Source organism: Puntigrus tetrazona, chromosome 12 (assembly GCF_018831695.1).
Source record: "Puntigrus tetrazona isolate hp1 chromosome 12, ASM1883169v1, whole genome shotgun sequence".
NCBI classification, from domain to species: Eukaryota; Metazoa; Chordata; class Actinopteri; order Cypriniformes; family Cyprinidae; genus Puntigrus; species Puntigrus tetrazona.
In genome coordinates, this window is record NC_056710.1 from 16,652,046 (window position 1) to 16,666,425 (window position 14,380).

The 14,380-nt window shown below is 36.5% G+C and overlaps 2 protein-coding genes and 1 long non-coding RNA gene across 6 annotated transcripts; 2 read left to right on the forward strand and 1 right to left on the reverse strand.

The window, feature by feature from the left end:
• Positions 1 to 1,301: 1,301 nt before the first annotated feature.
• Positions 1,302 to 4,972, reverse strand: LOC122355199. Its single transcript, XR_006252188.1, has 3 exons — positions 4,886 to 4,972; positions 3,754 to 3,996; positions 1,302 to 1,877 (listed from the first exon to the last, which is right to left on the reverse strand). It is a non-coding gene; the product is annotated as an uncharacterized LOC122355199 (long non-coding RNA).
• Positions 4,973 to 6,113: 1,141 nt separating this feature from the next.
• On the forward strand, positions 6,114 to 9,075 carry LOC122355198 (E3 SUMO-protein ligase ZBED1-like). Of its 4 annotated transcripts, XM_043253250.1 has the most exons (4): positions 6,114 to 6,254; positions 6,431 to 6,502; positions 7,289 to 7,366; positions 7,489 to 9,075. In XM_043253250.1, the coding sequence occupies exons 1-4, from the start codon at positions 6,230 to 6,232 to the stop codon at positions 8,862 to 8,864; spliced, it is 1,551 nt and encodes a 516-aa protein (XP_043109185.1). In that variant the 5' UTR covers positions 6,114 to 6,229; the 3' UTR covers positions 8,865 to 9,075. The 4 variants fall into 4 exon arrangements, with proteins under 4 accessions (XP_043109185.1, XP_043109186.1, XP_043109187.1 ...); XM_043253251.1 differs by lacking the exon at positions 6,114 to 6,254 and having other exon boundaries at positions 6,269 to 6,502; positions 7,531 to 9,075; XM_043253252.1 differs by lacking the exon at positions 6,114 to 6,254 and having other exon boundaries at positions 6,269 to 6,502; positions 7,597 to 9,075.
• A 474-nt stretch (positions 9,076 to 9,549) lies between these two features.
• On the forward strand, positions 9,550 to 14,329 carry LOC122355401. The gene is made up of 3 exons (XM_043253626.1): positions 9,550 to 10,095; positions 10,182 to 10,244; positions 10,570 to 14,329. Exons 1-3 carry the CDS (start codon positions 10,071 to 10,073, stop codon positions 11,967 to 11,969), a joined length of 1,488 nt encoding a protein of 495 aa, XP_043109561.1. The 5' UTR covers positions 9,550 to 10,070; the 3' UTR covers positions 11,970 to 14,329.
• The last annotated feature ends 51 nt before the right edge of the window (positions 14,330 to 14,380 follow it).

Below are 14,380 nucleotides of genomic sequence, written 5' to 3' on the forward strand. Positions count from 1 at the left end.
TTCAGCCAGCTTTCTCCAAATAAATGAGCAGCCATCTACTCTAGTAAAGTAAAGAGAGAGAGAGAGAGAGAGAGAGAGAGAGAGAGAGAGAGAGAGAGAGAGGGACAAGAAAGAAGCCTTTGAAAGAAAATCAAATAAAGAGACAAGTTGAATGATGTGCATCAAACTGGAGCAGTCATGCAACAGCAGGGGATATAGCCGGCCTGTCATCACTTTTCTGTCACGCCAGTGCAATGCTTTGTTTGTCAGTGATCCAGGATCTTGGTGGAGACGTTCTTATTGTCCCAGACTAGAGGAGACGGAGCAGATTGGGTTTGACAGGGCAGAGCTTGTCCTCTGGTTCTCTGAGACGCGAGGAAACGGGAGCCTTACAGAGAACTCTATCAAGCATAACAGGCTTGAGATATTAAAACATTACAGTAAAACAGCATGCGATAACGTTTTATGATCAGTCTCAGGTCAATGCAAGCTGGAGATTGGTTCTAAAGATTTAAAGAGATTTACCATTATATTACCTGCTCACCAAAGGACCCTCTGTAGTGAATGGGTGCCGTCAGAAAGAGCTCACAATAATCCACAATGCATCTATCTACACGACTCCAGCCCATGCATATTACTCTCAAATGTACATTTTTGGGTAAAATATTCCTTCTTTAGTAATGATTATAATATTACTATTTTGTAACCCTAACACTGTTAGCACGAACAAAGTATTTCACACATAAAGCAACTTTCTGTACAATATCCTTTAAGCAGATTTTAAACAAACATTGCACTGGGTGGGATATTTCAGTATATGTTACATTTTAATATTTAATTTCCTGATTCGCACACTCAGCTCTCTGTTTCTTCAGAATAAACAGTTAGAGAGAGAGAGAGAAACGGTCACACCGTCGCTTTCAACTCATAAGGCTCTTAGCTGCTTTAAATAAGGAAACGGTTTCATAACGTAATTTCATTTCATACGCATAATCTGATTCCCGCGTAACAGTTTCCATTGATTTCAGCCGCCATTACGTTATGTGACAATACCGGCTTCGGCATAGACACACCTTTTTCCAAATCTCCTGCTATTTCAGGTGCCAGTAAAATAAAAATAACAATTCACTTATCTCACGCTATTTCCTGCGCCAGGGAGAATGTGGATGTGGGCTGACCTCTATGAAGGTCATGGATGCTGAAGCCAGTTCTGACGTCTAACTGGCTGTCTCGCTGAAAAAAAGCAAAAGAAAAATACGTAAATAATACATGCATCATAATATTATTAAATAAGTGAATAAAGTGAGTCACGGCCAGTTTTCGATTATAGACTGTACTCTGATTCCGAGTGTACTGTAATTATTATTTTATTGACTCGTGTTACAGACTTATGCACATAAAAGGAATGCAGCGTGAGCTCTGTCAATTATCGAATATCATATGGAATAATAAAAATAAAAGTATTTAAAATTCCTGCTTTTGAATGCCATGACTCATATTGATGTAAGCACATAATTTTTTCATGCAACCCTGATTCATACAACTGATAGATGGATCGAAATGATCAGACTCAACAGTGTTCTGCACAAAAAAAGGTTCTCTTACAGCTCTTGCATGCTCAGCACATGCTGTTGTGATGCTCTGCTATTAACATTTCACAAGAGGAAACGTCAAGCGATAAATGTACTTGCTGGAAAAAGATGCCGTCTTTTATTTAACCAGACTAGAGTTTAGCAGATGGAAACTTGAGTGGAGACTGCTGGGTTTATGGACCATTCTGAGCTGCTGATGGGACTCTTGGATCTCTAAAGAGCCTCTGGCACGAGGCTCGCTTCATTTCTCCTCGTTTCCTGTTGCCATTTCAAGAGCGTTCTCAGGTTTTCCCATCCTCTGTTGTCCTGTGCAGAATTACAGAGGATTGATGTTTCAGGATGGATACTGGCCCTAAAAATAACCTAAATGAATGCCGCTTTTATTTGAGATACTTAAATGGAAAAACTTTCTGTAGGAGAGAGAAAGACGACACAGTGTGCATTTTGGTCACGCTATACTGTTTGTCTGTAAAGAAAAGAATAAGAAAAAAATCATACATCTAGTCCCAACCATGTCTTCAAATAATGAACATGAAAGATGCATTATAAAGATAGAAGTAAAAAAGTAAATATTATTTAATTATAAATAAATTCACTTCTTTTGTTTGAGTGGAGATTCTTGAAAATAAACTCCTATACTGAATTACTTATTGGTTATTAATATCTACTTTACAAAATGTGAGTGTTTATTTAATGCTCTTTTTTCTAAATATTTTACATTTAAATTTTATAGACTGTACTCTGATTCCGATCATGTCATTATTATTTTATTGACATTCTATTTATTTACAGACGTATGCGCATAAAAGGAATGCAACATTTTGATGCTGGAGTTCTGTCAATTATCATACAAATAGTTTTGATTAACCCTTTAGTTTTTAAAAATGAACCCTAGCCAAATCACAAAAAGTTACAAAAATGTATGAAATGAATAAAACGCATTTAAGTTTATTTTAAAGATTTTCCACACGAAACTAAGTATCATATGGAAGAATTAAAATATTAATAATAAATGCTTTAAAATGTATTTAAATGCATTATTATTATTTATTTTGAATACCATGACTCATATTGGTGTCATGGCATTCAAAAATCATTTTTTTCTAAATATAAGAAAAAAAAAAAAAAAAAAATAATATATATAAATATATATATATATATATATATATATATATATATATATATATATATATATATATATATATATATATATATATATGTGTGTGTGTGAGTAAACAAAAACATTTATTTTGGATGCGATTAATCATGATTAATCGTTTGACAGCACTATATATATATATATAGGTTTGGTTTCCTCCTGTTCTCCTCTTCATTTTTGTAAATAATCTATTTAAAATGAACATTTAAGTGCCTGCACTTGACCAGAGCACATCTCCGGTTTATATTAGACCTTGAAAACCTTTTTTAGAAATAGTTCCTTAAATTACGGGCAAAGTCTAAAAGCTGAAAATGTACTGCATAGCAGAAATAACCCACATGAAAACTAAATTAACATCTAAGCAGCAGAAATAAACACAAGACATGGATGGCTGTCCTGTTTCTTTAATGCCTGAGGCTTTGGGAATGTATGTGGCCTTTGGTGGCTGCTCTGGTAACACCCATGGCATCCGCGGCACGCAGATCTAGGCGGGTTTCACCGCTTATAAATACACCCACTAGACAAGGCCTAAATTCACACTGCAACCTCCCCGTCTCATGCCTGAGAGAGTGTGGTGAGCAGTATGGCTGATATCTACAGTATATTATGTGTGTGAGTATCAGTGTTGGCGGTGTGTGTGTATTTATAGTGCTGAAGAAATATAAGCAAAACAATTTCATCTGACCCGTGTCCTGCGAGCATGGACCTGGCATTTAATCTCACACACGTCACTGTAAGATCAGGTTATATAAAAGTGTATGGAAGGGCAACTCCGAGCACATGGCAGAAAGTCTTATCGCTCCTGAAATAAATGATGCTTAGATATGAATCAAGACACACACACACACACACTTAAAAAGCCATAACTGTCAGAATTTCTCAGAATATCTTTTTTTAGTAAATTATAAAAGGTTTAGAACGACATTAGGGTGAATAAACAATGACAGCATTTTTAGTTTGGGGCCAACTATGCCTTTAAGGCAAAGCGAGTAACTCTAATCTGTAGTAAACAGTGTTACTCACCAGATGTTTAGCTCCGCCCATGACAACCACCCTGACAACCAGCGGGCCAAAATATGCAATGGAACCCTGCAGCTGAGCCTGATGTTTGTTTGGTACGTCAGCCAGCGAGTGTCTCCTCCTGCCGTCGGTCAGGTTTACGGTGCAAATGTTAGGGGTCGGGAATCAGGCCTTCCGAAGTCCCACTTGGATCATTTAATGCCGGGAGGTCTCTTGTAGTAGAGTACAGAGATAAAAAATGGGCGACTTGGGTTGCGAGAAAAAAAAGCAAAGCAAAAGTTAAAACAAAAGTTAAAATACAGTACAGTATATTAATAAGATAAAGCAAGACGAGGTAAACAAAGAAACAAAAGCAAAGCAAAATGAAATAAAATTAAAAATGACACTTCTAACCTTTAGCATGCATTATTTACAAAAAAAGAGAGCTCAGATATGCATTTCTAGGTGTGTCAGTACATGCCAAGTGACAAAAGCCTTTCTTATATTTTGAACTACACCCTGATGCATTCCAGGGTTCAGACAATAGAGCATGATGCTAGCAACGGGTTTGATTTTCAGGGAATGCATGAAATTATAAAATGTATACCCTTAATGCTGCTTTGGATAAAAACAACTGCCAAATGCATGCATGTAAATCTATCGGCCTGTGTTGGAGATCAAGGGTACATAAAGGAAAGAAAATATTGTTGAGAAAGTGAGAGAGGGATGTTTCCCAGCATATAGAACTGCGGCGTAGTTCTTGGCACTAGTTCAAGCTCACTACTGGTCCCCAATGAGCCCATTGTAACTTAACGGTACAGCGGAGATGCATAGGGTTTTAAAAAGCCACGTGGATCTCGACCCTCAATAAATGCACAGAAATTCGGCTCAAATTCTCAGGGGCTGCTTAAATAAACAAGCAAAGCCAAAAAGGCCCTAGTGTTTAGACATTTTGGTGTCATTTTTTGACATCAATCTGGGAAAAGAGATTTGCATCAACTTATTTATATCAACCGTTCGGTCTGAAGGTTGCGGTCAGCCTTCAGTCTCGCATTATAAGTAACTCTAGTCCTCATAAATACAAATCTAGCGAGGTAAGAGCAATGCTGGTGATTAAGTGTTGCTGTATCCGTGTTCATCTCTATTTCCTGCTTACCGAGCTGTATCTGTTTACTATATGCATTCATATCCCGGCAACACTGGCATCCCAGGAAGGAACGGTTGTTTTCGAAGAACCTTCGCGGGTCTCCGCAGGAAGGAAGTTCACTCCGCTCCACCCAGCAGGGGTCAGGGCCAGAGCGTGTCAAAGGGTGGTGCACGCGTCTCAGCAGGAAACAAAAAGAGAAATAAGCTTTTCTATCAAAGCAAACATTTAGGATGCGTTCTGGGTGCCCCGAGTAGACCGCAGTAATTCCTTTTAAATGCAATATCCCTTTTAAAAATTCAAGGTGTTCAAACAGAGCTAGAGCCAGAGAACACCCCCTGTTCAAGTAAGCTGATGGGAATGCAAATTTAATAAATGCTTTTTACAGTCATGATTGCATTTTCAAGCATAAACTTGTAGCAATCCACCCGACACTCAGCCAACATAAAATGTGTCTCACGGAACAATGACTTCCATTCATACCGCTGTAATGATCGGGTGTTAGACCTGAAAGACTTCTACAGTGAAGGTTAAAGAAAAGAAGATGTGAGCTAACTTTACACACACCACTGTAAAAACAATTCTATTAAATTTGCAGGTAATGAATTGCCACTAGGAGACGCGATTCAAATAATTCAAACTAAATGTTTGTATTTTTACAATATACAAACACATGCAACATTATCAGAAATAATACCTAACTACGTAGGCTCAACAATTTCCTTAATTATTAAAGTGACTTATTATTTTTATTAATGAATCGGACGATAATTAAGAATGTGCGGTCTAAATAAAATGAGCAGATAACACTATAATATGTTGCATAAGATATACCTTACCGATAATATTAAAGGTAACCTAGCATGTTTAATGTCTCTATTTCTTATTTGCGAACACTGCTGCCCTTTATCAGTCAGAGACGATAATGTTGACGTACAAAAAAACCCGTAAGAATAAAAATAGGAAAATTAAGATCTTTGGTGCCCTCTGCTGGACGTTGAGAGAAAAACGTTTTTTTTCCTTTTACTTCGAAGATTAAAACACCTGCTCACGTGCTGAATTTGTAGGTGTCCCATGTGCGAGTTGATATGTCTGACAACCTGTAATAAAACTCGTTTCAAATGCATGTATCATCGTAGATTATTGTAATAAACCTGATCAAAGAGCAACATTGTTTCTTTTGCCGCACACTCTTCTCTTCAGCCCGACACAATGGGCTGTGCGTCAATGGCGGGTTACACAACTCCACATTCAAATGAACTTTCAAATGTTTAGCAACAAAAAATGAAAGCTAAACCGCCGCGGGTGAAACATTGACTGCGACGTCCTCCGTATTGCTCCAAATTATTCAGCGAAATGAACCAAAAGAGAGTATCTTTCGGTAAGTATGTTTTGTTTTTTCTACAAAGCGAAATGGTGCGTTACTGTTGATTGAGACTCTAAAAGTATTTAAAGGCAACGTTTTAAAAATAAAATGGCACACTGGCAGAATGAGAAGGACTGATTTTGTGAAGCGTAAAAGCGTGCATGAAAAATGTGTTATGTGCATGTTTTTAGCAAATGATTTCGGCAGAGGAAGACGACGTCGGCCCTGTCAAAGGGATACGTTCATGCCGCTTCCCTACAGACGTGAGTAAAGACTCTGGCTTTACTGCTTAAGTTTCCCGTTAAGTTCGACCTAAAGCAAAACCTTCAAAATCGTTATTAAGGTAAACGGTCTAGCCTATAAGGTCTAGTTGTGGGCAGTGTTTTGTTTTTGTGGTTTGACAGCGTGAAAAACGTCTACACGGAAAAAAAAAAACCCCGCGAAATTAACTTTCAATAGTTGCACTGTTGCAAAATACTTCACGTTTAACTTTTGTTTAGACACTACCTAGATTTAAGCCACAATTTGACACCAACCGTATTAAATTTAGTAATGCCCTGACTCACCGAATCAACAATAAAGAGTAAATTTGTAATAAAAAATAAATACAAATAAAATTTTGGGTAGCACTTTAGAATAGGTAACACTTATTAACTATTAACCCACGACTTTTCCCCCTCAGTAAATTATTTTGCTGCTTATTAATAGTTAGTGAGGTAGTTGTTAAGTATTGGGTAGGATTAGGGATGTAGAATAAGATTATGTAGAATAAGGTATTATATGTGCTTAATTAACACTAATAAATTGTAGTAAAAATGTTGAATATATATATACACACACACACACACACACATATATATATATATATATATATATATATATATATATATATATACACATATATATATATATATATATATACCCATACACACACATATATATATATATATATATATATATATATATATATATATATAAAATCTTAAAATAAATGCAAAAACTTTCTCATAAGGTAATATGTTTAAATATGTTTGTGTTCATCATACACAGGAGAAAATGGTCCCAAGGCAGGCCTACTTCACATGCTCAACAGAACCATAATCAGCAAGAATTACCAACAAACATAGGTAAGATGTAATGGATTTGTATTAAATTAATATGATTTATATATAATTTATATAAATAAATTATATTACATTATTTAGTATGATTACTTTATATCTCACGTAATGCATTTGATTCTAATTAGGTTATGGTTCCAATGACAAGCCGATTTTGAATATAATTATAGCGGATCTGCGGCCCTTAAGTTCTGTGACAAGATATCATCTCACAAGGACACTACATCCCTCCTTAGATGCTCAGCTGAGTACCTCGTGGATCCGGAATGAACTTCAGAACCTTTACAGACACAAGAGGATGGAAGTACAGAATGCAATCAATAACGCAAGTGACCTCTCTCTCTCAGCTGAGTTGTGGAGCTCCAGGGAGAAGGTGTTTTACCTGACAGTGTCCTGTCACTTAATCAGCGAAAACTGGAGGCTGAAATCGTACGTGCTAGATACAGCCCATTTACTCATCAAGCACACAGCAGAGAACGCAGCAGAGCACCTTTTGAGAATTTCAAACGAGTGGAACGTCACAGAAAAAACTCACATCGTGGTAACAAACATTGATGGGATAAAGAAGGCCCATAACAATGGATGCAGATGGACCTATATACCTTGTTTTGCTCATACTCTGGATAGAGTTTTCAGAGAAACCATACAGAGAACCGACTGCGAATCTCTTCTCAGGAAATGTCAGCAAATAGTTGCGTTTTTCCACCAAAGCGACAAAGCCTTACAAAATCTCCAGCAGTACTGCGTTTCTCTCAATCTCAGGCAAAGCCAACTGACTCAGTCGTGTGGTCTAAAGTGGCTTACTACTCTCTATATGCTGAAGAGCATCTCAGAGCAGTGGCAAGCCATTTTTAAGGTTTTTGTCGACGGGCGAGTGGATAATCTTTTCCTGAATGAGAATGAAAGAAAAATAATTGAAAACATTGTGGCAGTGCTGGATATTTTGAAGAACGTAACAGAGGAAGTAGGAAGAAAAGGGTTCATCCCCATCTCAAACATCATACCGCTTGTCCAAAAGCTGCAGGAGAGGCTGAGAAACCAAGGAATGGTGGAGAACAGAATAGCGAAGGAACTGTCAGAAATGTGTGACTTTCATATTGGCAGCATTAAGAAAAACCTTTGGTTTCGAGTTAGCACAGCACTGGACCCACGGCATAAAACTAGCGTTCTGCAGGACTCTGGCATTGAAGATATTACAGCAGAAATCAGGAAGCAGATCAGAGGATCTGCAGTGCACTGCGCTCACGACACTGAAAGTGAAGAGTCAGTCTTTCAGAAGTACTGGAAAACAACAAGCATTTCAGTGAACGAACTTGAATTCTGGAAGAGCAATAAAGACTTTAAAAAACTGGCAGTGGTGGCCCGCAAGTATCTGACAGTGGTCTTCACCGCTATCCCAGTGGAACGTGTGCATCAGCTGCGAGAATCACAGCTTGTCGACCGGAGAAACTGTCTGGAACCAGAAAATGTCAATATGATCCTGTTTTTGAACAGCAACCAGTGAAGAAATCACAAAATAAGTATAGTTTATGTAAATGATGCTCAGCAATGTACTTTTTTACAGTCACAATTTAAATGTCAGAATCTTTGAATCTATTAATCTGTGAATTAAATATTTTTGTAGCATTTGTGACAACGTTAGTGCTGTCAAACGGTTAATTGTGATTAATCACATCTAAAAAACAAGTTTTTGTTTACATAGTATATGTGTGTGTAGTGTGTGTACTGTGTATATATATATATATATATATATATATATATATATATATATATATATATATATATATATATATATCATTTATTTAAATTTTATATAAAGGATGTAAATATCTAACACACATTTAAATGAGTCAAAGAAGTTAAGAAAAAAAAATTACAGAAGTGATATGTCCATAGAAAGCACTTTAAATAAAGTCTACTTTTAAGGTTTCTTTCCAAACTGGTTTTGGAAAGTCAAATTTCAAACTTTGGTTGAAAAAATGTTCCTTTGCCATTCAGTAACACAATATTTATGTAAAAATTCAAACAACATGGTTATTCTGACTTGTACATTTTAAAATATATAAAACAATAAGGAAGCATATTACAATTTATTTTATGTTAAATTAGTAAAAAAACAAATGGGTAAAACCTAGGATAGTGGCAAATATATACATATGAAAATAATATAATAATAACTAATTATTAGTATATTATATTATATTATATTATTAGTATTTTAGTAATTTATCTTTTAATGTGTCATAAATTGATTTTATTTGTAAATATTCAGGGAAAATGGAAAAACTTGAGATACATCCACATATATTATGTAAACAAAACTTTTGTTTTGGATGTGATTAATCGTTTGGCAGCAGTAATTAAATAGTAAAAAATCATTATTACCAAACTTTTTTTTTTTTTATTAATTTGTTACATATGATCTGGTAACCTACCTTACAAAATGCAGTGAGTAAACCCAAAACAGACTATACAAAACATGAGAGAGAGAGAAAGAGAAAGAGAAAGAGAGAGAGATTTCAGTACCACTTTCTCAGAAACGCAACCAAAACTGAATAATAAATAAGGTGAGGCAGGCAAGGTGGAGCTACATTTAAACCAAGCCAGATGCAAGAGCAAGACATTTTGTTCACTCCATAACTGGATGGTTTTGACATCCGTTGGAGGGAATTTAGAGAAGTTGGACAGTTTTCTATTTTGAATACTTGCTATGTCGCAGATTACATCTTCATTTAGTAAGTGTTTGATTTTCTGTCAGAAATGATAGGAAAAATAAGGTGTTGAGTTTTAAGGATATCATAAGTATACGCTATGTCTACAGGAAGGACCAGACGGGTTCAAAGATACAGACCCTACGTGAAGCATCAGCACAGGGGACAAAGAGGTGAGGACATAAAATCTCTGTGGGTTTCTTTTTATGGAGTGTTAAAAAAAATGGGCAAACTAAATCACAAATTGAAACATTAAACAAATTTACATTTAAAGTCGAACCATGCTTACTTTTCAAAATACTGTGCTCGACGGTCATAATGATTCAGTACCAAATTATGCCCACCAGACAGGTGTGTACTCTGAAACCACAAATCTACCGCCCTGGCTTTAAAAATGAGCTTTATTAGTTGATATTGGTTGACCAAGAGATACAGCACCTGACAAACACACTTTTTCTTGTATTTTAACCAAAATTAGTTGCTCTTTTCCTCCTGCAGGTGATCAATGGAGCCCCTTACTGTATATGATTATTACAGATTTACATTCACACAGCATAGTTGAAGAGCCTGGCTTCTTCCATTTCTGCAAGTCCGTGAGCGAAAGATTCCAACATCCACCAACATCTACCGATACACTTTTAAAGCTTGAACAGTTGTTTTCCAAAACAATACAAAGTGTGCAAGAATGCTTAGAAAGTGTAGATACGGTTGCATTGTCTTCTGAAGTGTGGAACACCTCCACAAACAAAACCTATATGACCACTACCTGTCACCTGATTGATAATGCATGGACTCAGCGATCGTATGTTTTGGAAACCACACCTCTACCCGAAGAATATAAACCCAACAATTTTGTCGGACAGCTTTTGAAAATAGCAGCTAAATGGAGAATTGAAAACAAGATTAAAGTGGTAGTGACGAATGAAGATGGGATAAGAAGAGACATCAAAAATGCAGGATTGGATCTCATACCCTGTTTCGCCAACACGCTCGATTTGGTCTTCAAGGAGGCTCTCGAGGCGTCTTCTGACTGGAAAGAGCTGGTGCAAAAATCTTGTAAAATATCAGAGTATTTTTGGAACGTCGAAGCACAAGGTAACCTCAAGAAGGCACAAATAGTGCTGCAGTTACCGCAACATAACCTGGCTCGGTCCAAAGGTGATAAATGGCTTTCTACGCTAAACATGCTAGAACGAATCTCAGAGCAGCATGAGGCCATACGCCAAGTGCTAATTGAATTTAACATTGACTTATTGTTAAGCAAGCATGAATATAAAAACGTAACAAAGATAACAACATCCCTCAAGGCGTTCTGGGAAGTCGTATCACCAACAAAACGATACCACTCACTGTCAAACATTATACCACAGGTGGAAGCCATAAGGAAGAAGCTAAAAGAGCTGCAGAGCGGAAATGAGTTCGCTAAGGAATTAGCACAGCGTTTAAATCATCACTTCAGTAGAGCCAAAGAAAATGACTGGTTGACATTGAGCACCGCTCTTGACCTGAGACACCGAGACATCTCTCTCTCTGAGAAGAAGACTTCCACCCGCATTAAGAAAACGATCACTGCCGAAATGAAACACCTGGATGAAGAGAATCAAGGGAGGAGCTTTAGACGGCTGGACAATTTCGAGAAGGTTCTGAGGAGATACTTGGAAAAGGAAATGTTGCAGAGCGATTGGGATCCTCTTGCATTCTGGAAGTTCCCAAAAGATGAAGACTGGTACCTGAGTGAAGTTGCACGCAAATACCTGGCTGTCGTGTCTACCGTGGTCCCGGCTGACGTGGCCTTTGACGTGGAGAAAGCCAAACACGTGGCCAGTCGAAGGAGCAGCTTGGATCCAGAACATCTAAATATGATGCTGTTTCTAAATGGCAACTGTTTCCTCCCCTAACTCATTATTTAACAAATGGGAAAATGATTCAAGTCTGTCTGTTGTCATTTTAGCTATTATTGTCTATCATGCTATCAGCGTAACGATTAATATGTATTGAAAGAGATATAGGGGTTAATTAAAGGATTTTTGGGTCCCACTTTAAATTAGGTGGCCTTAATTAATGTGTACTTGCATTTAAATGAATAATTTGGTACATTGCACTTATATTTATAGAAATAGCTATATGTAATTTCCATCAATTTCTTACACCGTAACCCACCCTTAAACCTACCCATACCACCAAACCTGTCCCTAACCTTACCCATATCCCACCTCAATAGCAGCAGAAGTAATAAGTACATTATATTTATTTTTGTGATGATAGTACATAGTAGTTAAGGCCACCTAATATAAATTGTGACTAATTTTTGTATTTAGGAAGTATATATTTTGTATTAGCCATCATTGTCTTATCATGAAGCACATCACATATATATATATATATATAGTGGATATAGTGGTTAATTAAGGTATTTCTGTATTTAGAGTATTTACTCTGTTAATTCAATAGTCAATTAATCAGTGAAACATGTAGAGTTTGCAAAAAACAACTTTTATTAACTTTTCTTATTAAAGATTAATTAGAATTGACACACAATTAAACATTTTTTGCTAATGAACTCTTCCTATATTATTCATGAAAATTACTTTGCCTGTACTTTCATTTTACATAATTTCTTGACAAAATTGTGCTGAGGAAAAAAAGTGTACTTATTTGTAATATAAAGCTGTACTTGTAGAATGAGGATTGACCACAAGATGGCAGTAGGAACATTTATGATATACACCTAGGCTTAAACAAAAGAATATTTATATTTATTTTTTTTTACATTAATCAGTCAATGCATTTAAAGTTACCTCACGGTGTTCTTAACTTATCGTTCATGTTAACCTTCCACTGCCCCAATTCAATTCACATGAAAATCCTAACACTATTTCAGTCAGAAAGCATTTTAAAAATCAGTGCAGTCTCGGTAGATCTGTTCTCTTCTTGTTGCATGCTTGTAGAGATCTTTACAGTTACTAAGACCGATTATCTCCTTTTTAAATTATTTTAATTACTTCCACCCATCAAGACCAACTTGCTTTCTGAAATCTAATATTTGAGGGAATTTAATCAGTACAGATCTGTTGGATTAGCACAAAAAGTGCACAGTGCAAAGTCAAATTTCCCTGAGTCAACACACTGGAATAGCTGTGATACAGTAGATTTTTTAGCCTGAGGATGGTTATTAAGTACAACGCTGGAGAACTACAACATGAATGAACTTGCTCAGGTATTTTGTTTTACTCTTCAATGATGATTGACAGTCATGAACATCAGTACAAATTACAACCCTTTGGTGAAGTTTATCAGCCTTTTCTTTTATTGAAAAATATAACCGTTATTTTGCAAGGGAAAGTGAGGCAGGTCGTTATATATATTATTTCAGTACAGATCAAAAAAACCAAAAAAACAACCAGCAAATACCTGGAAATTAAAGATGTTTTATACTATACTTTAGTGTTCTGTCACCATTTTCTGTAGCAACTGTAGGAAGTGTTATAAATTATTACAAACCTGTGTGCATATAGTAATCAAGCAAAGAAACTATAGATACCTCTATGCCATTGTATACGGATGGTAGCGTTTTGTCTCAGTAAGCTTAGATAGAAGTAGAAGTATTAATGGCCTGAAAGAAAACTACTCAAAACCTGTAGAGGGAGCCCTGCTGCTCTGAAAAACTGTTACAGTCCAGCGTTCCAGCTCACTTTCAGTCCCACAAATCCAGTTCCGGACATCTGGTCTTCTTCAGAAGCTTTGCATGCAGTGTGATATCTCCACGACCGCTTCCTTAAACCATAAAATTAACAAAATTGGACAACATAAGAGAGGAAGAGAAGGCATTGGCACATCTGATTATCCTCCATTTGTGGTTGCAGACAAAACGGCAAGATGCAGCATTTCAACCAGATATAAGGCAACACAAGCCCCTCGTACCCCATTTATGAAGCCCTTTTCCAAACCGTCCTACACCCACCCTGAAAAACACCCTAAAAACATCTTTCTAGAGCTTCTATAAATCATACCTTACTTGTTCCACTGTACAAACATGCTGATTTCACAAACCAAAGAAAAACACTGACAGGTGAGCAAAGAAATAATGCAGTCTTGGAGTGGTAAAGCTGATACGAAACCTAACCGAGCTCACAGAATGAAGGTAAAAGGCCACAGAGAGATCTGTACAAAAAAACTGAAAACGACAAATTCTTCGGTTCCTAGTGCGCTTATATAAATGTCAGATTACAGGGCCAACACTGTTGACTAAACAATAGCATCAATCAAAACACTCAAATATACAGTAAATTAATAACTGAACATGATGTAC